This window comes from Heliangelus exortis, chromosome 21 (assembly GCF_036169615.1).
Source record: "Heliangelus exortis chromosome 21, bHelExo1.hap1, whole genome shotgun sequence".
Taxonomy (NCBI): domain Eukaryota; kingdom Metazoa; phylum Chordata; class Aves; order Apodiformes; family Trochilidae; genus Heliangelus; species Heliangelus exortis.
In genome coordinates, this window is record NC_092442.1 from 6,273,620 (window position 1) to 6,299,895 (window position 26,276).

At 50.5% G+C, this 26,276-nt stretch overlaps 1 protein-coding gene across 7 annotated transcripts in view; it reads right to left on the reverse strand.

The window, feature by feature from the left end:
• The window catches only part of SMG6 (SMG6 nonsense mediated mRNA decay factor), a 111,043-nt gene that overhangs the window by 66,124 nt on the left and 18,643 nt on the right, over positions 1–26,276 (reverse strand). For 6 of the 7 annotated variants that reach the window (XM_071765599.1, XM_071765600.1, XM_071765604.1 and 3 more), the window contains 2 exons: positions 19,663–19,724; positions 15,661–15,806 (listed from right to left, as the gene is read on the reverse strand). In XM_071765599.1, the coding sequence (XP_071621700.1) occupies positions 15,661–15,806; positions 19,663–19,724 (208 nt within the window). Of the gene's footprint in view, positions 1–15,660; positions 15,807–16,544; positions 16,680–19,662; positions 19,725–26,276 lie in introns of those variants that run through there. The other variant, XM_071765605.1, reaches the window with a different exon arrangement.

Consider the following 26,276-nt stretch of genomic DNA (forward strand, 5'->3'; position numbering starts at 1 on the left):
GCTTTCAGTCAACCCGTTCCAAGTGGGTGAGCTGATGCTAGAACTTATGACACAGGCACAGCAAAATCTTCATTGGCCTCAAGGTCCCCGGAGCCACGGGTTCTGCTGCCAGCCACTGACAGCAACATGAATTTGACCTGCCTGGCAGCTAAAAGGCTGGCAAACCCAAAAGTACAGAACTCCTGGCTAGCTTGTAAGAAATTATATCCTTGCAAACTTGCAAGCCAGCTCATGAACATGTATATAGCTCCAGACCAGTCTGGCACCAGCTGTCTCTTGCTGCAGAGGGAATATTGCTGTAGGATGGACAAGCAGGATGGGATTGAAGCAGCTACAAGAGCCCAAAGGAGAGCACGGCTCGGTACATGCAGAGGGCATCTGGATGAAACAGTGAAAAGAAGAAAAAAACATGGATGATAGAAACATAAAAAGGTGTGAGGGGCACTGCAGTGAGGCAGGACAATGCTGCCTGACACAAGGAAACCCCTGATGGCCTACCCTCTGTCTGCACAGATCTGTCAGCCAGTTGCACAGCCTGAGCCCTGAACCTCACCCTGCAAGGAGAGCAGCTCCTCATGGGATTGTGCTGCCACCAGAGCCCGACTCAGTGCTCCACAGCAGGCACAGCAAGCTGCTACTAGCATCCCACCCAGGAGCTGCATGCGCCCAACCATAATTGTGTCAGATGTTATTTACAGTGGGGGAGGAGGTGTGAACAGGGCTTCCCAAGAGATTTACTCCAGCCTTGAGTGAAGTTTTACCAGGACAATCGCAACAAATAAAAGGCAGCCTTTTCCACACACACACATCCCTCCCTCTTCTTTCCTCCCAGTGCTGGAGGTGGGCATGTCTTTGGCAACAAATGCAAACAGACAGCCTGGAACATGCCTCCTCTGGTGTGAACCTTGGTGAGGGCTGCAAGCCTCGAGTAAAAGTTAATGAGAGAAAGCGCCTGCAGACAGGCACATTCGGAGAAAGCAGCCTTTGATGGGGCAGGAACAGCAAAGTGCGGAGCTTCCGTTTCAACACATTCGCTCGTTTGCTGCTCTTCTTTTTTACAGCTTCCTGAGGGACCAGAGCGCCAGCCACTGTGTCAGCTTGCAAAGCAAATGCCAAAACGTAAAGCAAAACCCTGTGGTGTCCCCCCCACACTACTGCCAGCTCCAGGGAGGCAGTAAATCTCAGGGTCCTCATTGGATGCCTGCAAGTCTGAATTGCCTCCTCACCTCCTGCTCCAGCTCCTGGCCACCTCCAGCACCTGCTCAGTCCCTCCAGCCTCCCCAGATGGCATCCCAGAACTCAGACATCCCTCTGAGAGGGGCACAACCCAGTCCCTCTGCCTACACTGAAGCTAACCTAACACTTTCCAGTATATGATCCTGGTTTTAGTTACTGAGAACTTTGCCAAACTTTAACCATTTAGGCTGCAATCCTTCATGCCAAAAGCTTTCTTCAAGCTAAATTTATTGGGAAAATTTCATCTAGAAAGGTTCAGCCATTTGCCAGAATGAGGTTAGGGAAAATATATTGTTCTTCTCAAGTTAAAAACTCTTCGATTATTTCAGCCAAATCCCTAGCACCTTCTCACTTTGAAGCAGGCACCACAATTTTGGCAGGGGATGGTAGCAGACTCTGGGTGTGCCTTCTGCCACCCTTGTCCCCCATTTGCTTTGCCAAATGGAAACCTGAGTGGTCATTATCAGACAGCTTTCATCTGCTCCTGCACGGAGCAGCAGCTGGTTCATCTGCTTGGACAGACAAGAGAAGAAGAAGCTGATCCAGATGAGACACAGCAGAGGGAAAGGCAAGGTGGAAAAGAGGGCTGAAGCAGAAGCCAGGTGACAGCAAAGCGGCCACTTCTCCAGGCACTCACAGTGCTCTGCTGGCACCATCAGTGGCTGCTCTACCCAGCACCTGGTCTGGTGCCAGGATTCCTGCCATGGTAGAGGTTTGTGTGGTGAATCTAGATTTATGTGCCAGCCAAGGATCCCAGATGAGGTCAGTCTGGTTCTGTGGGGGAACTTGCTTTTATAAAAATGAATTACACATACAAAACCATTACATGAACACAAAGTCAAGTGCTCATAGGTCAGGAATATCAGATTTAAAGCCACCTATGCCACTTCAACTCCATCACATTTACTCATTATAAGGTAGTCCAAACAACATATTACCTTTTCACCCCTCAAGTTCCCATTTTCAGACAAACCAGAAAATAACAGACAGCAGAGACCCTCCTGATGTGCTGAAATGCATACATGTTCAGTAAAGCTGAAGGCAGCAGAGCACAGTAATATTTTGGGGATTAAGACAGCTCAGAGCTGGGCTGGAGAACTAGATTTTATCTTTGCTGGGGTCCAGAAGTCACCTAAACCCCTCTCAATGCAGGTGGTCAGTATTTGTGTGTCCCTCACTTCTTGGTTGGTCATGATGACACCAATGGGATGAAATTTGTAGATTCTGGGCAACTCTGATTTCAATAAGAAAGGCAGGTTCTAAGGGACTGTGTTTTTAGGAGAACTCTGTCCCCTGCATCTCAAGGTGAGCAGCCAAGAAAGCAGAAAACCAGTTGCTTTCCTTAACCTCAGTTCCCCCTCTGTACTTAAGAGATACCATGCAGAGACACCCCAACCTGAGATGCTTTAAGACTGAAGCCAGTGAGTTTATGCTACCCAATTATTTGGGCCTGAACTTTCCAGCTCTTCCTATGCTCCATGCAGCACCAAGCACAATGATGACACTTCATCAGCCACTTCTCTGGAAAACTCCCATGTGAAAAGAAAGGAATTTTACAAGCAAAAAGGACAACAGGAAAACTGAGCCCAGGATCTCTTTGCCACGTTGTCATGTGGTCTATCACAAGAGGTCTTATCTGCATTACATCACACCTCAAGCCCATGGAAGTGCTGATGAGCACCAGCTTTGAGGCTCGCTGTGTTTAGAAGCAACCTCAGGAGGATACAGCCAGATTCACCCACCCGACCTCTTGTGGTGAGCGGGGGGCCGTGGTCTTTGTGGAAATCCAGGAGAAAGGAAAAAAAAAAAAAAAATTCTGCTCTGAGCGGTGCCACGCAAAGGGAGGTTCTCAGGTGTCAAGTGAGCAATTCCCCGCGGGAAGGGCTGAGACCACAGGCACAAACCCACAGCACACAGAGAAACCATTCCAGGAAGTTTAACATCCGAGCCCCACTATTAGAGAATATGATCTCAGTGCTCCAACAACTTAACATGTAGACAGAGCCCCAGGTCCCAAAACCCCGTGCAGACTACAGCACGCTCACACCAGCTTTGGAGCCCCACCACCACGGGACTCAGTAACTCAAAAGCCTGACCCTTCTACCTTTGTTAACAAGCCTAAGACATAACGTTTTCATGCCAAATTCCTCTTTTCCCCTGTGATTTCAGATAGGATTGGCATGACCATAAAGTTTCCTGCAGTTACTGCTCCCAGCAGGGCTGCCTGCAGGGAAGAAAAGTTGCACCCAAGGGTGATGGGCTCAACCCTGGGGTGCTCCAGCACCCCATTCATCTCCTGCCAGGAGGGTGAGAGGGAGCTGCAGGCTCCCATACAGCCAGCACAGCTACGTTTCCTGCAGAGATTTGAAAACCTGTTGGAGTTCCAAAGCGAGCTTCGATTTCACTGTGACCAGCAGCTCAGAGACTCATAGTTACTATACAGCCGAATAAAATATTTTTTCATAAATTTAACGCCAGCATGTCTGTGTTTGGAAACTTTGAAAATCCATGTTGTATGGTTTACTGCACTGGAAAAGGTGCCAACAGAGTTTCAAAGGAAGGGAAGTGTATAACTGTTTCCTTTCAAATGCATTTTCCAATGGGATCCATTGAGGGAAAAGGCTGGAACTAACTAAAACATTATTAAAAACTGTTATGAAAAGAGACAGAGAGATGGAAAAAGATAGACAAAAACTCCAATACAAAGCCGAAAGGGAGGGAGGGAGACAGGCAGCAAGAAAGTGGATATGGGCAGAAAGACACTTTGGGTGGGGAAAATGGGGCGAGACAGGGAGTTTTAACTGGCAGTCACCCTTCGTGGTTTCATATTGTTGCAGATCAATTGATCAGGATTTCAAGTGCTGCTGGCCCGGTGGCACAGGGCGAACCACAGAGTTGGCTGCAAGCGCAGCACTTGCGAACTGCTGACCTTCAGTTTTAAAACCAAAAATATTCTTTGGGAAACAGTTACACCAGGTTCCAGCCTGGGCTGCCAAGCAAAAAACAAGCACTACTAACCTGAAGTAACACCCCCCTCACACCCCATCCTTTACACCAAAGCAACAACCAGGACTAGTAACCTGAAGTAACTCCCTGGTCTGATTCAACCAGCAATAACCAAGCGTGGTATGTGTGCAGGGGCTTGGCTCTTCCTTACTCCCTGAGTGGAGTGGTTAATTCTCCAATCACTGACACCAGCCATCGCCATGAGTGCACGGGATGCAGGCACAGGCTGACGGACCGCTCCTGTTCCCAGTCTTGGCCATTTTCAAGCTATTCTAAATCAAGTCTATAAATACCAAAGCCATTGAGTCCATACAGCATGGTCACAGCCTGGGTCAAAAACTGCCACTCAGCTCCAAGCAGAGCTCTGCTTACGCTGCCCCACAAGCAAAGGAGGAACCAAAAGAGGCTCAAAAACATATATTTTCCCAAACACTTCAGTGCTCTGGACATCAGGAGGCTGCCAGGGTCAGGACCCGACTGGGGATGGAGCCGGATCTCTGCTGCTCTGCCAGGCTTCAAAGAGCCAGGCTGGGGGTGGGCAGAGCTCGGCGTGCGCCTGCAGAGCTCCAGGCCTGTGGTTCTGCGGGGTGTAGTAACCGTGGGCTGTAGCACACATGTCGAGGGATGAGGGGAAAAAAATAAACAGACAGACAAAAGAATGAGGATGCTCTGCCAATTCCAATTGTGCAGCTTTTATTTTAAATGCTTATCAAGCTGAGAAAGAGCAGAGTTCTTGGAAAACAAGGTTTCCTTTCTTCCCATGCCAGTGTCAAACACCCTCAAGGACGGGTACAGCACAGGCGATTGCTGCCGGACACCCTCTCCACAGCAGCCACCTTCCCCTCCCATCCCTGGAAAGGTTTGCAAGTAACAGCCCAGCAAGCCCTGGTATTTCTGCTAAAAACATCTCCGAATTTTTTTTTTTCCTCATTTTTTTTTATTAATCTCCAATCTCGCTGGTTTCAAATTATGGCCAATTACCCACCAACACTTCTCGCTAATAAAATAAAATTTTTACGGGCCCTAATTACTGCTTTCGCTGAACTGCTCTACAGGAAGCCGAAAGGCTGCAGTTCTCCAGACAGCAGCAGACAGCAAAAGCGAAGCACCCCCGAGTACAGCAGCGAGTGACTCAGAGGAGAGGAGCCGCCGGAGGGGCGGGCAGAGCAGGAACGCTCGCTCCTGGCTGGAGCAAGAAACGCATCAGTTCATAACAGGAGGCGCGGTGAACGCACGGAGCCCCGGGGAAGGCTGTTAGGTCCCCCGTCAGCCGCAGCACCCGCTACCTGTGACGCAAGGCTGTTCCCAAGGGACAGAGCGACGGCCGGCGGGTATCGGCGGACGCAGAGAAGCCGAGCAAATTGTATTTGGAAATGGCGGCATCCATCACGTGTGGCGGAGATGGAGCCGCCTCCCAGGGTGGCTCAGGGGAGCGGCCCTTGGAGTGGGGACGGAGGGGAAGCGGCTCCTCAGCCCAGCTCCCACCTTTGGCTCTCTCCATTACAAACAGAGTTAATTGGAGGAGACAGAAAGAGCAGAAAGAGAGAAAATTCCTCTGAAAACGCAAAGTATCCAGCCTGCTCCCAGCTACACACATGCTCCTGCTCGCCAGCATGGCCCTGATGGCCTCGCCGAGCGTGAAAAATGAGCAGGAACCCACCAAGCTCACCCTTAGCCCAGCTACAGCAGGGAAAGCAGAGCTGCTGCTCCCAGCCTGGAACACCCTTGGTCAGCAGGAACGCAACGGCAAAGCCACCAGCCCACAGCATGGTGCTGGCCCATGTGAGCCCAGGGTGCCACACAGGTATCCTGGCTCAGCAGGAGAAATGCAGCTCTGTGAGACTGACTAATTTAACACACACCCCCCCTTTCTTAACCAGGAATACTTTAATTTTCAAGGCCTAATGGAGTCCAGCTGCAACGGGAAGGCAATGCTGCAGTAGTACAAAGACCTTTACACACTGGTGCAAACTCCTACAATGTTCAGCGCGCGCGCACACACAAAGCCCTATAAAAAGGATGCACTGCAGCAGGATATTTTTAGTCCTGACAATACAGCACTAAAAATACGACTTTGCTAATACATCACTACAGAAATATTCCCAGTGTCCATTCAGGAACGGTTTAAAACATTTATTTTTGTTTCCTTTTGCAATGGTCAGAGAGTAGGGAGAAAATAGAAACTCATTGATAAGAGGAAACGAGAGAGACATGAAAAATTGAAAACTACCTAAAAGCTCATGGAGAGGTTTATTTTATTAGTTCTTAATAAATATCTTGCAGATTTCCTCAGGAAATACACCAGATCACATGTAAAATAGTTTGGTACTGATGTCAACTGTGTCAGCATATGAAATCTATTAGGGTGAAGCCACAGCAGGGTGATCAGCGTGCTGAAAAACTGCACGGCACCGAGGCAAGGGGGGTGGGGGGAATCTCATGGCCCTTCCAAATTCTTCGAGAGGTAAAAAAGTCAGCCAAGACGCAGAGAGAGAGAAAAAAAGATCCCACATCCTGCTTTGCGCTGCCAGCAATGTGAAGTGCCCAGAGATTAATTCTATGTCTGGCCTGGAAATGTGACTTTAAAGCATTGGAGGGAGAACGGGGAGGAGGAGAGAGGAACGAGAAGGCCAGGCGAACCGGGACTGGCACTGTGCCACTGACCCCCCCCCCCCTTCCCCTCTCCCCATCTTTCTTCCCAAGCCGTGTTTCAACACAGACAGCAGTAAACCCCAACAGACGGCAGCTCCCAGGGCTGCCAGGGCCTCGCACCAGCTGCGGCGCGTCTCCCGCTCCCGGTGCAGATGGGCCCGAGAGCATCACTTCCGCCTCGCCTGCTTTTAAAGACACACCAGGCCATGTGGCAGCGTTTTCGCCGCTCCCTGCCACGGCCCCGCGCGCCGATGGGGCCCCCTGGGCGGGATGAGTCCCTGCTCCCAACACCAGGCATGAGGTCTTGTCAGACCTTGGCTCCTCAGGCCCTACTCTGAAGGGTTTATGCTGTTCCCAACCCGCCTTTGGCAGCCAGCACCTCCTCTTCCATCTCCGTGCCATTACCCGGAGAGCAGGAGATGTTTACGCAAGACTCGCCCTGCTCTGCTCCTGGGTCCGGCACAGAAGCACCCGGAGCTCACCCAGCAGGGTCAGGGGATCACACGCTCCCAGGGAGTGAGAGGAGAAGGGGGAACAGAGAAACCCTGCAGCTGAAACCATCCCTTTCGGGCATCTCCCTCCCACTCCACGGTGATGTGCTCCTGTCTGCCTCTCATCCCTGAAAGCACACACTGAAGAATTGTGTCAACTTCAGCAACACATCACTCGTGCTCTCTCCATGTTGTCTACAAGCCAGCCCTACCATCATGTTAACCACAGCCCATCGTTAGCCACATCAATCAGTGTTAAAAATGACCCATCCATTAGAGAAGGGCCACGTGCCTCCAGCGCTGCCATCCGTCCAGGCTTAACCTGCCCCAGCCTGTATGGGCTGCAAAGCTGGACCAAGCATAGCATTAGCCAGGAGGACTCCTGAAGGTCAAATCTCAACAAGTCCTCATCTTCTTCCTGCCCATCAATCAGCACAGGCAGAGCCAGCACAGTTCTTGGCCAATTAAAGATGTCCACAGGTGAACCTGCACAGTGTGAGCTCCCAACTGCATGATGCAATTGAGAGTAGAACCACAACCTTGGCCATGCTGCTATTCCTGATATCAGCACTAAGGCTAGAAGAAGTCCCAAAAAGCCCCCAAGGGTGCACGTTCCCAGCTGAAGTCCCGCCAGCAACAGACACACTATTTTCTGAGGGACCACAGCCTGGGGATAGATGGAGGAGGAGGGAGCTGTTGGGGCAGCCCCTGAGGTGGAAGCTATCAAACTGGCAGGCTGCACCCACGGCTGCACAGGGCATGGGGGGGGCATCCCTCCCTGCCTACACCTGGCAGGCTGTAACACAGCCCCACAAGCTCAATCAAGAGTTTTACAACTTCACAAAGCACCGTAATTAGCCTAATTATACAATGTTCTCCCAGAGAATTAAACAGAAATACAATAATTGACTTGGTACTGCTTAGAAGCATGAGGAAATCAAAGGCACAAACGCACATTAAAGAGTCAGAAACATCTCTTTAAAAGCATGAGGATTTCCTGTCACAGTGCAAACATCTAAAGCTTCACCAAAGCAGCTGCACCTGGTGCAACCCCACTCCAGCTCCCTGGCACCCCTCCTTCTCCATCACCAAAGCAGGGGTGAGGCAGAGCCCCAGGACAGCTGCCTTGGGCACCTCCTTTCTCATTTTGCAGCACGATGGATGGACACAGCATGCCAGGGCTCCATTTCCTGTCTTTCAATTTATACAGCAACACTACTGCTTTGTCAAAATAGTGGTTTTGTTTCAGCATTTGTAGAGCTGGTCCATGTGGCACCACAGCATGACAGCCCCTCCAACCTGACCTGGCCTGTCACTGGCTTTGTCCAAACTCGCTGCTCAGGCTGCTGAAGCTTGGCTGTAAAGCAGACTCGAGCTTTGTGATTACAAATTATTTCCCCTCTCTCTGTTGCCCTGAAATGAGATCTCCATATCACTCTGTGTTTGGTGGAACAGCTTCAAGAGTAGATGTAAGGATGTGCTCACGTGACAGAATGGGCAGAAGCCCCCAGCGAGCTCATCCGACACGACTCGATGGGAACTTTTGCTGCTCTTCAACTGGAGAGTCTGACACACCAGCAAACACTCTGCTTCACTGGAAACCTTTCCCTTCTCTGCCACAAAGCTCAATCTTTGCCTCTGAAGCCAACATCTAGATTTCAGAAACCTGAACTGCAAGTGGAAATTCCCTGCAGCGTGTTGATTATTGCATCTCCTGCTGGCACTTGTGGCAAGGGGAAAAAAAGTCACATGGCTTTCTGGACACACATTTTGCTGAGGAGTCTTGCATCAGAGGGCAGAAGCCAGCAGCCAGGAAAATAACTCCAATTACGGTAAATAAATCCCCAAATATGTGACAATCTGCCTTTTAAACAGGAAACAGAGGGGAATAAGCAAAGGAAGACTTTGGTCTAAACATTGCTGCCACCAGCCTCAAGAGCCCAAGAGCGAGACTCTGAAGATATGTCTAGGCCAAAAAGCATTTTACCTGAACTTTACTGGTGTGTCTCAAGTCTGAGACAGCTTCCTTCCCTGAAAGGAAAGGCGCAGACAGTTCCTGGCAACTGTGCCAACCTCCAACACTCTCAACAGCTCGTGGGAGAATCTCTGGAGGGTTGGCTGCCACCTCTGGACAGATTTGTGTCCCTCATGAGGTTCCATATGAGAAGCTGCTTAGCACAGGAAGCTGCACAGCTCCTGAGCTAAGTTGGTCTTGTCCCTTGTGCTACTTCAACCTTTTGTCCTGCTCACACAGCCAAGTTCTGGGCTATGCATGGACACAGTGAGTAGCAGATGTCACTGGACAATGGGCTGAATATAAAAGCCTTTTGTCCATGCAGTGAAATCTCAGCATCTGCTCACTCCACGCAAGCCAGGCAGCTCAGGGAAGGACACCAATACCAGGCAGTCCTCCTCTGGGCTTCCTCTCCCAATTACAAGTCAAACACAAACAGCAATGTGAAGGGTAAGGAAGGATGAATTTAATGTCCAGTTCCTCCAAACTTAAGGCTGTGGGAAGCATTATGTCTTAACACCACCTTCCTAGAGAAAACAGTACCCGGCCTTGCAGGGCCATTCCCACACAGTGACTGCCAGGTGCACCCTGGTGACCTCAGCACAGACACTTCAGTCCACACTTGCTGTACAACAACCAAGGCCCCAGCACCCCAGAGAAAGCCACTTATGAAACTGCTCAACCGCTTGTACCAAGTGGGTTGCATTTGCATTATAGAACCCAGTGCCCCAGGCAGGTGGAGGGACCTTGGGCTCTGCCTTCATGGGGCACAGGGCTGCAGATGCTCAGCCTCCCCAAAACATCGGCAATACATCTTCACTGACCTCCCACTTCTTGTGCCCAAAGCTGTCATGACCCACAGAGTTGCCTGCTCATAGGTGCCAGCTGGACTCCCGTGAAGCACATATTTACCAGGCAAAGAGGGGAATTGGAAGAAAAGGACCCAGTTCTGCTCTGCAGACAGGGAAAGATCAAGTTGCTGCTTCTGCTATCTGCAGCCTGAGGTCTATTAATCTTTGCTTTGTGCCTAATTTTAAAACTCTACTAAACCAAAGCAGCCATCCACAGCACTGCTTTATTTTTAAACTCAGTTAAATGCATTGGACTCCCTTGTATTTGGCTCCCAGCACCTTAGCTCCAATATGCAAGATGTGGTTAGGGCTTCATGAAAAGCCATTGATGTGGCTGCAGCAGGAGAGCGGCACAGGCTTCCGCTGAGTCTTTTTCTAATGCTGCACCTACCTCCTTCAGCAAAGCTGGGTCCAAGGGTCAGAAACCAAACAAGAACTGTGAAGATGGTCAGAGCTGCGGTTCTGCTGAGGGCTGACAGCACCAGTCCCTGCAACATCTCCAGGGGATATTTTAAGGGTTTATGCTTCATCTTGCAAGTCAGAGCAGCTGCAGTCAGCAAAGTGAAACGCGCTCCGTCCAGTGCAGGACGGTGGTGGAGTGGCTGCTGGTTACAAAAGCATGGGCTGATTTCGAGGGTTCCTTTGGGTTTGATGTGTCTTCTCTAGCCTGGCTGGACATATGCAAAAGGGGAAGTCCTGTACCTGCTAGGACACTGCAGCTGATTTGTAATAACCTATGGATCCTTTGGTGTGTCTATCAAGAAGAGCTGGGCATGATCAACATCTCAGAAGCTGGTGTAGGTCTTCAAGGAGCAGGCAGGACCGTGCACATTAGCAAACCCTTGCAAATACTGTTGTTAGCAGACGCTTAACTGTGGGGGAGCAGCTCTCTGGGTGCCAGGCAGAGAATCTTTTCCCCCAGTGTCCCATACAGTATTGCCCTGCTCTACACCAGTCCAAGAACACCAGCATGGCAGTGCAAAGTGGACAAGTCACTGGCTCTGAATTTCCTGCAGGGAGTGGGATGTGAATCCTCTCCCCTTCTGCACAAGCCTTCAAGGTCTCCCAGCCAACCCTATCACCTCATACAGAAACCCCAACCATGCTCCAGATGCCCCACAGGCTGCACCCCCTGCCCTGCTGTAACTTTCCTCTGGTTGAAACACAAGCCACTTTCCCAACACTCAGCTAAAGCCAGAACCTCCCTGTGCCTCTGTGCCCTGACTCTGCTCGGCCCCAGGGGGATGCAACTTCATTCCCTACATGTGCTGAGGATGCACATATGGCAGGTCCCCCCCCCCCCTCCCTTCTCCACTTCCACCTAAACCCGACCTCCTAACAACCTCCACACGGCACAACGCGACCGGCCTGAGAGTGCCAGAAGGCATCCAGGTGCTGCAGCCTGACGCTTCACACCCGCAGCCAGGCAAATTTGCTGGGATTTCCGGGAAGTGTCTCTAGGGTGCCCCGTGCTGCTGCACCCCCAACTTTGGTGTGTGCTTGTTTGGAATGCGGGGCTGTTGGGGGGGTGGAGGTGGGGGTGGGTGGAGAGGGGAAGTTATTCTGGTGGTGGCCTATGAATAACATCCAGTGATTTATAGGAAGTATAATCCAATAATACAGTAAAATAAAACAGTGTGTCTGAGATGGGTTTGATTCCAGGAATTATAAAACAAATTATTAAAGAGAGAGAGAAAGAAAAAAAAAAAAAAAAAAGCCTCAGAGAGGCCAGATCGGAGTAAATTGGGCACAGATGGGCTGGGAGGGGGTTTCTCTTTCTCCCCTCACTGAGATGCCCCTGCCGCAAGCACGGCTTCAATTAGTCTTTTCAGAAACCAGAGTTTTATTTCCCCAAATTACAGAATTAAAAAAAAATTAAAATTCTTGGAGTGTTTGTGGTTGGGATAAAGGGATCCAAGCTCCTCTGTAAGATGGTTGTACAGATGGCTACCAAACTGTTAAATGGGCCACTCCACAAAGGTCCCACCACAGCTGGAGCCCAGGATGGCCCAAAAAGTTGGTAGTCACCTATGTGTCACAGTGCAAAGCTCCTTCTGCTGCATGTCCCTCTCTGCCACATACGGTGCCCATCTTCCTCTGTCCCTGTCCCCTGGATAAGACCTCCTCGCCTCATGGATTTGAGGTCTCCAAGAAGTTTTTTTCATACCTTGAATGTGTCTGACAGGAGGCAGCCAGGAGGCCAGAGGGAACCTGGCTGGTTTGCACACCTCCATGGACAATGTGGAGAAAGGCTCACTCAGAGGAACATGCCATCTGATGCCAACCAGCAGGGAAACCACTTCATGTGGGAATTCTTTGGCTTCTTCCATCAAAGAAAACAACAGACCCAATCCCTCTTACAGGGTCTTCCCAGTGCTGCCTGGCAGACTATGAGGCTCCTGCCTGAACTCACCCAAGCCTTGCCTTGGGCACAGATTGCTGGGTCCACAGGTAGTCAGGGGCCACAACAGTGACCAGTGTGGAAGGAGGCTGTGAAATGCCACATGCTGCTCACAGCTGGTTGGCTCTGAAACCAGTTTAAAGACCCCAGTGCATCCAAAAAAAGCCAACCTGTCAGAAGCACATTGCACCTCACACCAATTGATTTACAAAAGAGTGGTGGCTGCTGGGAGCCAGAGATATGCAGGACACATTTAAAATGCAATATGGGGGATTCATGCCAAGGCAGAGACACGCCTAAAGGACCATGGCTGACCCACAACACAGAAAACAAGTTAAAACCAAAGAACAGCAGATACAAAATGTTACACACAAGCCCCCAACCTCCTGTGCTGCTCATTACCTCACTGAAGAGATTGGGACAGACTGAGCCTAACATGCAGTGAAAATCAGGGAAGCTGAGACTGAGATGAGGCAGGACAGGGATAAGCCTGAAGATGGAAGAAAGGTGTTTATTAAAGCATTGATTGTTCAAGTTCCCTTTTACTCAATATCTCAATCTGTGATTAAAAGTTTGTGTTCATGGACAAACTTTTGAAAACTTCCCTACATCCGGACTGTTCTGCTGGCAACACCACCCCACAGTGGCTACCACCATTGGATCCCAGCATGAGGGATTGATTAGATACCAGATATGGGGGCAAGCAAACAAAATTTACAAGTTTCTCAGGAGTAGCCAGGGCTCCAGAGACCTGGAAATACACGGCAGGGGAGGGAAGGAGGGAGCAGTTTTTCCCAGAGAGAGACAGACTTCCCTCCCCAGCCCCAAACCCACACATCTCCAGCTACTGAGAGCTCACAGCTGAAGGTCAGGCAGGCCCATGCAGTGGGAAGGACACAGACACACTCTGATCCCACATTTGCAGAAAGATTTCAGTAGGAGGAGATCTCTGTAGGTCTCTGAGTCCAAATGCAAGGTTAGATCCAGCTCTACAGAGCTGACACAGCCAAGCTCTGACTACAGCCCGCCAGGCTTGCGGCTCCCCGGTAACGCTTCCTGGGAATGGGGATGCAGGCAGGGTGGGACTGCTCCCTCTGCCCTCCCAGCCTCCACAGGGGATCAGCTCCCTCACACCCACTCATGCTGCTGCCCATGTGCTACTGGAGCCCCAGGAGGTGACTCATGTGCTGGGAAATGGAAGCCTGCACCTTCCCGACAGCAGTTCCTGCCCTGTGCTCCATCCAGTTCTCTGCCCACAGCAACCCACACACCGAGGACAGAGCCAACACCCTCGCTCTCTGCTGGGCATTTGGTAATAATTCAGCAAACATTCTTGTTTGCCTTTTAAAATCCTTTTTTTTTTTTTTTTTTTTTTTTTAAACCTTCAGTATCAGTGTCAGCAACTGAGCCCAACCTGGGCTCTGCCAGCACTCAACACACAAACACTTGGACAAGGGGATCTGTTTCACCAAAAACATCCTCAGTGATATTTTAGGGTTCCCACTACATGGAGGAGCCCTCAGGGAAACCACGTTGCCATCTGACCTGCAGGCATGTCACCAACATTACCACCTGCTCTAAGTCCCCAGCAGGAATGGGTTTACTTTCTCCAGAGATCCAAAAGCTGGGAGCAGCTGGCAGCAACCCACACAGGAGGGGAGAAAACTCCCAAGAATACTTAATTTTTCATACGAGATAAAAAGCTTTCCCTTTCTGTCACACACATATCCATAACTCTGCTGCGGATGGAGAAGCAGAGTCCAGTGGTCTGAGAGCTGGGACTGCTTCCAGCTCTGCCACAGGGGCTTGCTGTACAGCCCAGACAAATCTCTTCCTCTCTTTACCACCAGCTCCCGTCTGCAGCACAGACACCGCTATTAATACACCTACCAGGGGGCTGCACAGAGCCATTTACTCATCATCATAAAGTACTTTGCAGCTCAAAGATAAACATGCTGTCGTTGGTTGGCATCTAGCAGGTGGGAGGGCACGGCTGCCTCACCAGCAGGACTGGCAGCTCCTCCAGGGCTTCCCCCAGAGAGCAGAGTGCCAGCAGGAATGGCACATGGGAGCAGCTTCCCAGCCCTCACCAATTTGCTCCATCACCTGATCTTGGCCACTAAACACCGGCCTGACAAGTGGCCAACTGGCACACAAGGGAGAAATTTTCCAGCAGCAGCTCTCTGGGGCTCATCCTGATGGCCCCACATGGTGGCTTTGAGTGGAACCCCTCAGCTGAAGGCTTCCATCTTTGGGATCTAAATCCCAATCCAACCAGCAGGCAAAACACTGTTTTGTCACACCTAGGGAGCACAACCCCATCCCTGCTCCCAAAGGCACAGCTTGGGCAGACCTGGGCACCTGCTGCAGTGTGTCAGGGGGCCACAGGGAAAAACACATCCCCTGGAAGCACTGTTTCAAACTCAGTGGAAGGGACTTTGGTTTTGTGGTATCTCTGCTGACCAACATATTAAACCCAACTATGGCAAAGATCACACAGAGCCTTCTGGGTGGATGGCAGAAGATGAGCAGTAATAGATCCCCAGGTATCTGATATGATGAAGAGCCTCCAGCCTGGCCCTTCAGAGAGCAGAATCTCCCCTTGCATCACCCAGCTGCCTGCATGGACACAAGTGGTCACAGACAATGCCACTCTCTCAACAGCCAAGACTTTCCAAGATCCTCCCAGCCCTTCTCGCACCAGTGTGGGCACTTCCCAAACTAAATGCTGGGAAGGTAAAGCTATAAAGCAGCACCTTCTTCTGTGCTTGATGACTCTGGCTCCAGGGAGATGCAACGCCTCCTCAGATACCTCAGCCAGCTCCACCGAGGCCCAGACAAGGTCCCTCTGCTGCCCCTACCCACACCAACACCTCTAGGCATCCAACCACTGCACCCTTTTTCCATCCATCTTCAGCTGGAGTACCCCCCACCCTTTTCCATGAGCCTCTCAGCCTTATGGAGAGCATCTGATCCCCAGCCCGGTCTCCCTTAAGCAGCAGGTGGTACCTTTGGGCTGGGAGTTGTACACTGCAAACATGTTGATTGCCACAAGCTGGAGCATGCGGTTGCTTCCGATGGGAGAGGGGCTGTGCTGCAGCAGGACCTGGAACTCTCTCAGGACCTCTTCAGCCACCGCAGGGAAAGTCTCCATCCTGCAAACAGAGGGAGAATTTGTAGAGCACAGGCTACACCCCAGGGTGCAGGGTGGTCACTTGGCACAGCTCCTGTGGGGACCCCCCCTGGGTGATGTGCCCCATCCAGGAGCTGTGGGGAATGAAGGTGCAGGCTGTGACAGAGGCAGCTGAAGCCTTCCTCAGAGGGTAGCAAGGGATTGCTCTGTGACCGACAGGCAGCATTCCTTTGGCAGGAAAACACGGCCTTTATGAGTCATTTCTGACCAACCATTTTTTTCTACTGACTTCTACCAATCTGGGAGGGGTGCCAAGAGGCCAGGCAGCTCACTTGGACCAGGAGCAGCCCATGGGACTCCTGAGAAACCCAGGCTGCAGCAAACTGCACACACTGGTGCCACATTGCAGATGTGGCAATTCCAGTGCATTGAACATCAGCCAGAACGTGCTTCCTGCAGAAGAACAGTGTCTGTCACCAAGCTCCTGGATGCAGGATCAGACCCCATGGCACAGAGCCACATCCTCCCCCAAGGCTTCCACCCTTCCTGGCACTGTGATTGAGCCCCCCAAGCTTCATCACTCAGAGCCCCACAGGACAGGGACCCGCAGACTTAACGACTGGCCTCATCTAGCTGCTGGAAACACCAAAGCTGGAGCTGGTCCCTGCAGCAGACAGCGCTGCTGTCGCTCATCAGGACACAGCAGCCAGCAGCTGCAGTGCCAGGGCTGGGGATGGGGTGTGCTTTCAACACTGCTCACCAGCGCCCACAGAGATCTGACACATTGATCCCACTCTTCATCTGGCATCACTGAGGGAGTTAGCTGAGGTTACTTATCAGAGCTGTTGGATCCTCAAAGACCTCCCAGCTGAAGTAGGGTCAAAAACTGAACTGACTGCAAAGAAGGGCATAGTCAGTTCCCAAAAATGACTGAGATGTGGTTGCTTCCAACAGCCCTCCCAAAGAGAGTCCTCACCTGGTATCCCAGGAAGACAACTTCATAACCAAGAACCTGCCTAAAGCTTTACAAACTATTAGGGCTGGGAGGGGAAAAGGTCCTCCTGTCCCATTGCCTCTTCTGCTGAGCTTGCTGTTCTACTTCTAGCTCTCACACTAGGAAAAGCCATGGCCAGACCCAGCAAGAGCAAATGCCTCTTTTGCAGCAAGCATCTGCTCCAGCCACGGGTGACTCTGTACTACTGTGCCCACACAAGAGCCAGGGAGCCAAAATCTGCAGTGGGTGAGGCATCTGGAGCCAGGGCAGGCAACCTCAGGGGCCTCCAGAGCAATTTCCTCTATCTTCCCCCTGAGAGATTCAGATCTTGTGATATCAGCATGCTACAGGCTGGATTAGCCAGCCACTTCTGGTAACCCACATGGGCAATTCTGCTGGGCTTCCCCAACAGACTTTCAGGACAGTAATAGGCTCTATTTATAAAGAGAGAAATGGCTTTGCTTCTTAACCATATTTCACAGATGCCTTTCAACAACCGGTTTTGCCTAGCAGCAGGGGTACCCTCTCCCCGGGCACTGTTTGCTGGAGCAGTTCAAAGTCTCTGTTACCTTCCCACTAACAGAGGCTGTAACAAACAGGCCCCTTGTACTTTGTAGCTGTGCAGAACGGAGCAGCTCTGCTGGTACAAAAGCACTGCTCCCCCTGGAAGAGGCAACTTCCCTGGATATGGGGCACAGCCAGGGAATTAGAGCAAACTGATTGCTTCTAAAGACTTCCTAATTTTGAGAAATCTCAGACCACATCCAGCATACCCAGCAACATCCTACTAGGTCAGACAGGACACTGGGGATGGAAGAGCCCTTTGCAGGATGGCTGTTAGTGAGGAGATGAAGATTATTGCCATGGAAAAACAACAAGAAAGAGCAAGGGCTTCCTCAGCCCCGGCAGCTGTGCTTTGATACCTCAGCACATCTGGAACAGCATGCAGTAACCCCACTGAGCTCAGAACCAGCAGGTCGGGAGCAGAGCGGAAGCTTTTAATAAATTGCTTACCTGTGGTTTTAGGAGCAAGAGAGTCCAGTTGGGGCAACATTATCTTTTCCGTATTTTTTACAGATAAATCACCAAAGATCCTGCCCAAATAGGACTCAACTGTTCCTCACCTTTTACCTATTTTAAGCGCGGAAGCTGTTTAGCAGGGCTGGATGATTTTCTCTTCCTGTGTCATGGTATTACTTTCTAGTTCCCTTCTAAGCACTTCAGGGGATATTCTACCATTAAACATACTTGGGTTTTCTAAATGACTGTCCTGGGAAGCAACTGCCTCAAACGCTGCATCTTAATTTCACTCAAGTCTCAGGAGCCAAATGTGCAAGCAATCTCTGCAACATCCCCATTAATCCCCCACTGGCACACGTTCAACTGGAGCTCGGCCGCGAGCACAGCCCCACAGAGCCCAGGACCAGCAGCTCCCCGGATGCTCTGCCCTCCAGCACAGACACTGCAGTTAGGCAAACCTTCCGTGGGCTCTCAGAGCTTTCTTCCTTTTTTTCCTGCGGGCAGGAGAACATCCAGTTCTGTCTCCTCACTGCAGGCCAGCCTGCTGCCCGCAAGCAGATAATCAGCGTCTTGTGACTCAGGGAGAGATCAACAGCCCTGGCAGCGAGCTGATTGCTCTCCCCTTCGCCCTCAGACACTCGGATCTCAGACAAATTGGCCAGCACGGCTCCTTCTTCCCACTGTTTCAAGGAGGGTTCAAAGTCAGGCATGTGCCATTCCTGTCTGGCCACCCCAGAAATGGTGCTGGATGGAGTGAGCTGCATGGCAGGATCAGTGCTGTGTCCTGCACTGCTGCACTTCCCTGCTCTGGGAGGGGAAGGGGACAGGCCCAGAGGCAGGGAACTCTATATCTGAGTCAAAAAACCCAATAAGCAGGGACGAGGTGCCACTACGTGTCCACACTACCTTTACCTAAGAGGCCTGAAAAAGGTCTCTCAATCCTGTATCTTGTAGTCATTTGCTCCTCAAGAGACTGATGGAGCCAACAGATCTTGTGAGACTGCATCTACTTACGAGGCCCTGGCAGGCTCAAGCAGTGACCACTGTTGCCAAAGGCCATCTGAACCTACTCCAGGTCTCTCTACAACAGCCACTCCATCACCTGGCAGGAAGGGGCACTCCGGATCTGCAGCGGGGCAGCTCCATGGGAAGCCCATCAGCTGCAAGGCTGAGCTTTGCTCTCTGGGTCAGAAGGATGCCCCCCAGGCTGGGATCTCAGCCCACACCTGAATCAGGCTTGCTTTGCTTCAAGGGTAGCTGTTCAATTACTTGAAATCAGTTTCTGACAGACATTGCCAAGGGCACTTTGTGTAAACCTGTTCCCATAGCCAGGGCAGCTCTCAGCTATGAGGCTTTCACTGAAATGGCAGTGAGGAGGTGAAGGGCAAGGCTTGTCTTGACATGATCCAGACAGCAACTTTCAGCCACCACATGGTTCTGCCTTGATGGCTTTGTGCTCCTCACAGGCAGCAGTCACTGAGAGCCCCCCAGAGCCACCTCTCCGTGAGCTAAAAGTGGGGTGAATAGGATTAGGGGGTGGCTAAAACCAGAATTTGGTTAGGTGATGGGAGAGAGAGAAAACAGCCTCCAGTTGCTCCTGTGTGTCTATCAGCCAACCCAGCTCAGCCTCTGCCAGAGGGTCCCAGTACTGGCAGGACTGGACCTCGAGGTGGGGGAAGAAAAAGCCCAGACAATAAGCAGTGTGGATCAGAGGGCGGGTAAGGGGAATAAGAACCAGGAGGCTAGGCCTGCAAGAATTCACACCCTGTGCCCTCAGCTCCAAACACAGCTTAGTTGCTAACAATATTAAATTCCAAAAAGACTTGTAATGTAGGAAAATAAAATAAACATCCTGCACACTTACCCAATCCTGGTAAACAGCTTCCCATGGGCATGGAGAAAACTGAGGATGAACCTTTTGTTCAGCTGCATGGGAAAAAAAAAAATATGAGAGAGAGAGAGGAGAGAGAGAGGAGAAAACAATTAAACTCTCTCCGATTTCCTGTGAATTAAGAATGTCCCCAGTGACAGCAGAACCTGGCCGGGATGCTGGGGGTGGCACTGGAGATGGGAACCAAATGGACATGCCCCAAATCTGGCAAACATCGTGCACAAACATCATGCGCGCACACACACACATCGTGCGCACACACACACACACACACACACACATCGTGCACACACACACACACACACACACACACAGTGCACACACACACACAGTGCACACGCGGGCACACACTCACGCGCACTCACGCGCACCCACTCACACGCGCGCACACGCGGGCACGCGCCCAGCAGCTGGGGCGGGAGCGCGAGCGGCGGTGGAGGCACAGCGCCCTCTGGCGGGGCCCAGGAGCGGCGCTCCCGGGGTGACGGACGGGATCACGGAAACGGTTTGGGTTGGGAAAGTCCTTTCAGATCATTCGGTCCAGCCCTTAACCCAGCACTGCCAAGGCCACCGCTGACCCGTGTCCCTCGGCACCGCATCTCCACGGCTCTGAAACCCCTCCAGGGATGGGGACTTCACTACTGCCTTGGGCAGGGCCTGACAGACCCTTTTCGGGAAGAAATTGTTCCTAACATCCAATCTAAACCTCCCCTGGTGCAACTTGAAGCCATTTGCTCTCGTACTGTCACTTGGGAGAAGAGACCAAGCCCTCTCACTCCAGCCTCCTCTCAGGCAGTCACAGAGAGCCAGAAGGTCTCCTCTCAGCCTCCTTTGCTCCACGCTCAACACCCCCAGGTCCCCGTGCTGCTCCTCATAATAATTGTGCTCCAGATCCTTCTCCTTTGCCTTTCTCTAAACAGTCTACAGCCCCTCAATGCCCTTCCCTGTAGTGAGGGTCCCAAAACTGAACATAGGATTCAAGGTGAACTGAGCCCCTTCATTTAACTCCAGCCTTAAGCTAGAGCTGGTGTTCAGATCTAACAGAAAAAGCCCCAGAAATCCTGCAGCATCACTACAGAACTACCAGAGCAACACAGAGCTCAGAAGACACGGGAGCTGGTTGTAGCACACGGCTTGATGGCAGCTTCCCGCCCTGTGCAGACCCAGTAACACCAAAACTTGACTTGAATAATTATTTACTACTGCTCTAAGCCACCTCTGCCAGCTCAGCAGAGCTCTGGGCTTTCCCAGTCCTTATCTGAACAGCTTTGAAGCAGGCTGTGGGCGGGTAAGCAGTCACTTTGCCTGGTCCTGGAGGTGGCTGTGTCACACCAGGAGCGGGCTGGCCTCACTATTACCTTCTCCACGGCAGGAGACTTTCCTTTCACACCTGCAGAGTCTCAGGGCAGTGAGAAAAGCCAGGCTCTGAGCACTGTGTGGGGAGATGCTGACCAGGAGCAACCCAGAGCACCACCGCCCTGCTCCTATTCGCTCAAGATTTTTATATCTCAAACCCTTCTGTAAAGGTCAGCGACAGCACTTCCATTCACTGGGGGGGGGAAATAAGACACGTAGAGGGATGACGAGGTCACCAGGCAGGGCTGTGGCAATGCCCAGCCAGGCACATGGGAGAAAGTGCAAAACAAGCACTGGTGCCTCCAGGCAGCACAGAGCTCCCGGCCAAGCCTGGCTGCAGGGGCTGGGTATCACGGGCAGCCCCAGCTCTGGCATTACCTCCCACCCTCACTTGCTGAGCCCCTTGGCTCATGCATGGAGTGATTGCTCAGTTTGCTGTAATTAACCCAAGCTGCATTCCCAGAGGACCCGTGCAGGAGAATGATGCCCTGCTGTAGAGCTGCTCCTGGGCCATGTGCGAGTTTCAACATAAAACCTGTCTCATAAAACAAGCCAGACCAATTAAACTGGCCCCCGCAGCAAGGGGTTCTTTGCTTACTCACTATTTTACTGCTGCCCTAAAGAGCCCTTTCCACTGGAACTAAACTTTATTTGCCACCATTTTATTAACTCTGCAGATGAAACCAGGAAGAGACTGGGGAATACTGGGACAGCACAGCAAAGCCCTTATTCCCTCTGCTAGCCAAGTTTAGATAGAGCTGCTTCTCTACCATCCTCCTTGGGACAAAAGCAGGCAGCACAGAGCCTGAAAACCTTAAACTTTTTTCCCTCCAAAGAACATTGCACAGATGTAGAGAGCTGGTTTGTGAACAGCTCTGCAGCTCCAGCTAATGATCACATACCCCAGAGACATGGCCTGAGCCCCTCACTCAGGTGTCAGAACCCTGGTGGGGCTGTGAGGGTCCACTCTCTATTCTCTCCAATAGAAAAGATATGGACATGATACAGAAAAAGAGCAGGAGCTCTGACCCATCTCTACTGGAAACCCTGTTGGCTGCACATGGGGGGAAAAAGAAATTGCTTGAAGATTTTCTCCAAGGCCCATGTTCACCCACAGTCTTGGAAGCACTCACCCTGCAATCTCCACTCCAGCTTACTGGCAGTGGGGGAGTACCAAAACTCCCCACCTTGTATGGAAAGTGGCACCCACCCCCAGCAGGGACATGCCCCAAGGTCCCTACAGAGATGCCCAGCTCTGGGGAGGCCTCAGCTTCACCCCCATTTTCTCAGAGCAAGTTTCACACTCAGCCTTTTCACTCACCATCACAAGGATGAACCAGTTACATTCCAGAGGAACCAATGCTGAACTGGGACATTGAAATGTGTGTATTGATATTTATTATTTTTTTTAAAATAAGGAAGCAGGATACCTGCCTCTAGGGAAGAAGCATGTTTCATACCTCTTGCCAATTTAAGCATGAACCCAGCAAGCCCAAGCAGAGACCTGTGTGCCCCAGCACTGTGGCATCTCAAGCAGGCAATAGTCATCCCTTTTTCTCTCAAAGCCTCAAGGTTTTGATGAGTTCACCACTTAACTTTGGACCTCTCAGCTCCAAGTTCACGCTAAGGCCATGGGGTGCTTTGACTCGGCTTTTCTCTGAATGACTCCTTCTCTAGTGACTCACCTGACCCTCAAGTCTCTGGGAGCCCTCAGTGCTCCTCCCATCAAACGCCACTTCTCAGGATGACAGAGAAACAATGACTTCCTCCAAAGCTGGGTTGCTTGGTGGAAGTCCTGTAACCTGCTGTACTGCATTCACAGGGCAGAGAGAAACACTTCCCAAAGCCCTGCTGCTGTGCCCACTACCCTGACAGTGCTAGCATGAGACCTGCAACAACTCCCTGCCTTCATCTCACTCACTGTGCAGTCCAATGCTTACCACCTCCAAAGTTTCCCTAAAAATGGTCCTCATACCAATGCCAAGGCTCCCTGTGCACTCACATCACTCCCCTTTGTGGGCAGCTTTGCTTCTTGGGATGAGGAACCAGATCTGGCTGGTCACAGTTGGGAAGAGTCCACCAAGTAAGGTTTATACAACAACAAAACTGTCAAAAAATGGGGTTTGGCCCTTACAGTTGAAAAGCGGGCATCAGAGATATGGAAGTTATGAACATATAGTGAAGGCATTAGTTATAAAAACAAACCAGCTGTCAAGAAGAAGGGGTCCCTGCACACAGTAGTGCTTGAAGCTGAAAACAGCTGTTTCTGCTGTCATGAGTCAGCATGTGCAGACAGACTAAATCCACCTGGGAAGAGGCAACCTCACCAAAGGAAGCAGCCCACTGTTGCTTGGGGAGCATTCACACACCGCACAGCCAACCAAACTGGATTTGTTACCATGGAAGAAATCAACAGTGACTAACAACTTCTGGTGGAGAGTGGCTAAGAGCAGAGATAGCAACAGTCCTGGAACAGCCAGCTCAAATCACCGAGAGGCCAAGAGGAGAACGTCCTGACAACACACAGAGCAGAGGCTGTCAGACAGCTTCAGGAAAGCTTTGTCATGTCTTGAACCAGCAAAGAAGAAAGCAAGACCCAACCTCAAGAGGCTGTGCACTCACCAAAAAGGGTTGAAAGCACATCTCCCACCTCAACACAAAAAAACTGGAAATGCGACTGGGGTGTGCAGAAAGAGGAGTGCTACCAACAGGGCTGGGAAGCAGGGTTGCTGTGCTTGAAACCAGCACAGACCCATTTGGCTCACGGTGAGGAGCATGTAGAGCTTTGGCACCTGAGCATCAGTCCCAGCTGTGAAGGAGGCACCAAATAAGGGAAGGATTCTGGAGCGGTGACTCCTGGGGAAAAAGCATTTCAAGTTAAAAATTGTTACTTCAGGTTTGGAAGTAAATTTCAGGATCTGGTCTTTATCAAGAGAGGCAAACTTTCTTCAACATCAGCAAAGCATCTGTGGAGCAGAAAGCAGTGTCAGAGTCAAAATAGGCTGCAAAAGACAAGTCCATTAATCAAGAAACCAGATGCAAAACTGCCTGTAACAAATGTGCCGTCTCCACCGGAGTGGAAGGGACTGGAGCACAGCAGGATGTTCTCCTGAGTCTAGGGGTCTCCTCAGTGACATGGGTTTGGGATACAGACCACAGAGCCATGCAGCTCTGCTCCAAAACACGTACCACACTCATCCCAAATATTTTCACGGTTTCTTGGGCAGCCAGACTTTTCCAGGCACAGCTTCCTTGCTGAGAACTCTCTGAAATAACATCCAGGCACCCAAACCAGGCCATTTTCTCACTCCCAGCTCAAGGGGCTAGATATACCACATTAACTGTTAAGATTATTCCTCTCTCCCATCAGGTACCTCCTTCAGGGCTCTACACCAACCCAGTCCAACAGCAGCAGTGAGCCCACTACCTCCCCTGGGGAGAGCTTTACAGAGGTGAGCCTGAGCCTGTATCTCACACCATCCCAGAGTCACAAGGCACAGCCCTGGCTGGCGTTTCCCACGTTTTTCCACGGCAGTATCTCACTGAAATAACACCAAGCACTGATAAGGAGCTTCCTGAAAAGCCCAACACGCTGCCTTGGGCTTTACTGGCAATATACCAGGAGGAGGTTTTTACTGTTACAGGTGCAATCGTAACACAGTGCTGGTGGAAAGTGTTTTGTGCAAACGGCTACCTACATAAAGGAGAGGAGACAAAAGGGCTATTAAGATTGTCTGGCATTTTTGCAGTGTTTACAAGGTACCCACAGAGCTGTGGGCAAATTCCAGCTGGGCTAATTACCATAACCATTCCTCTTCGTATACCACCTGCAACCACAGATGGATGCTGAGCTCGCCTTGGCTCCTTTTTGCCACGTGTTCTAGCACAGGTTCCTGTTCTGCAGTCACAGCATCCTGCCCTGAACCAGTAATTCCAGTGGGAATCCTGATACCCAACATCAGACACAGCACAAATGTAAAATCCAGTTCGCTATAACATGGAAGAAAGAGGGAACCCTGGTGTATTGTGGACTTAAGACATACAAAATTTATTTCCAGGTAAAGAGACCTTGAGATGCTCCTGCAGCTTCCTATCTTTTGGACTGCAGCAGCTATGGCTCCAGGATACATCTCATCGCTGTAAGAGCTGCAATTCAGCAATTCAGCAAAAGAAAAAGGCATTTCAGAAAACTCCCAGCAAAACCAAGGAGCTTTTATTTTTTTCCTTTCATCACTGCAGGGGGGAGCAGGTGAGATAAGAAACATAAGCAAGAAAATTGTGCACTTCAGTAATGTAAAAAAATATAATAAAATCCAGCAGTGGTGAGTTCGGTGGCTCAAAAAAAAAATCTGACCTATAAATAAATTTAACATTATTAAATAAGAAATTTACTAGCAGAACTTCCAATTTTAGGAACACGGGTAGAACAGAATATTTATATACAGAATATTTCCTTTCCAACAGAACTTGTACCTAAGTCTGGTTATTATCAGTAATAGGCAACATTCTTGATTAAGTAACCTCTTAAAAAGCACTGGCCTTCAGAGATCCTCACTGAACTGGGTAGAAAGATGATGGTAGAGACTCACCAAAAAATTTTTTAATCAATGAGCTGAAAGCAAATTCTGCTATCAAACTTCCTGTGACACAAAGGCAAGTGGAGCATTGAGTAACAACAGCTACAGGGCAAGGTTATTATAATCACTTCAAAATCTGGGGTTTTCCAGCATCAAATGTCATGTTCTGCATCTGGGATCATGTAAAAATAAGTCTCCAGGAGACCGTGCCCGAGGCAGCTTCTCCAGAAAGGCTCTAGGGACTACAGTGGACAAAATCCCAATGCAATGTCCAGTAAAAAGTGTTAAGGGGTCCCTTCCATGCACAAGCAGGGAGCACATTTACATCTACACACAGGCTGACACAGAAACACTGCATCCAGCTCTAGTGCCCTGATTTTTAAACGGATGCTGAAAAAATTGGAAAGGGTCCAGAAAACATCCATAAAAGTGATTCAAAGGTTTGAAATGATGTCTCAGAGTAAAAAAAAAAAAAAACCCAACAAAAACCACACAAAAATTAAACAGCTCGATCTGTTTAGAGTGTCAAAAAAAGACTGGGAGGTGATTTGATTGCAGGGTTCAAAATGCCTTCATGGTACTTCAGGGCTCTTTATACTTGTAGAATAGCAAAGCACAAGAAGAAACTGGAAACATTCATCCTGGAAATAAGGT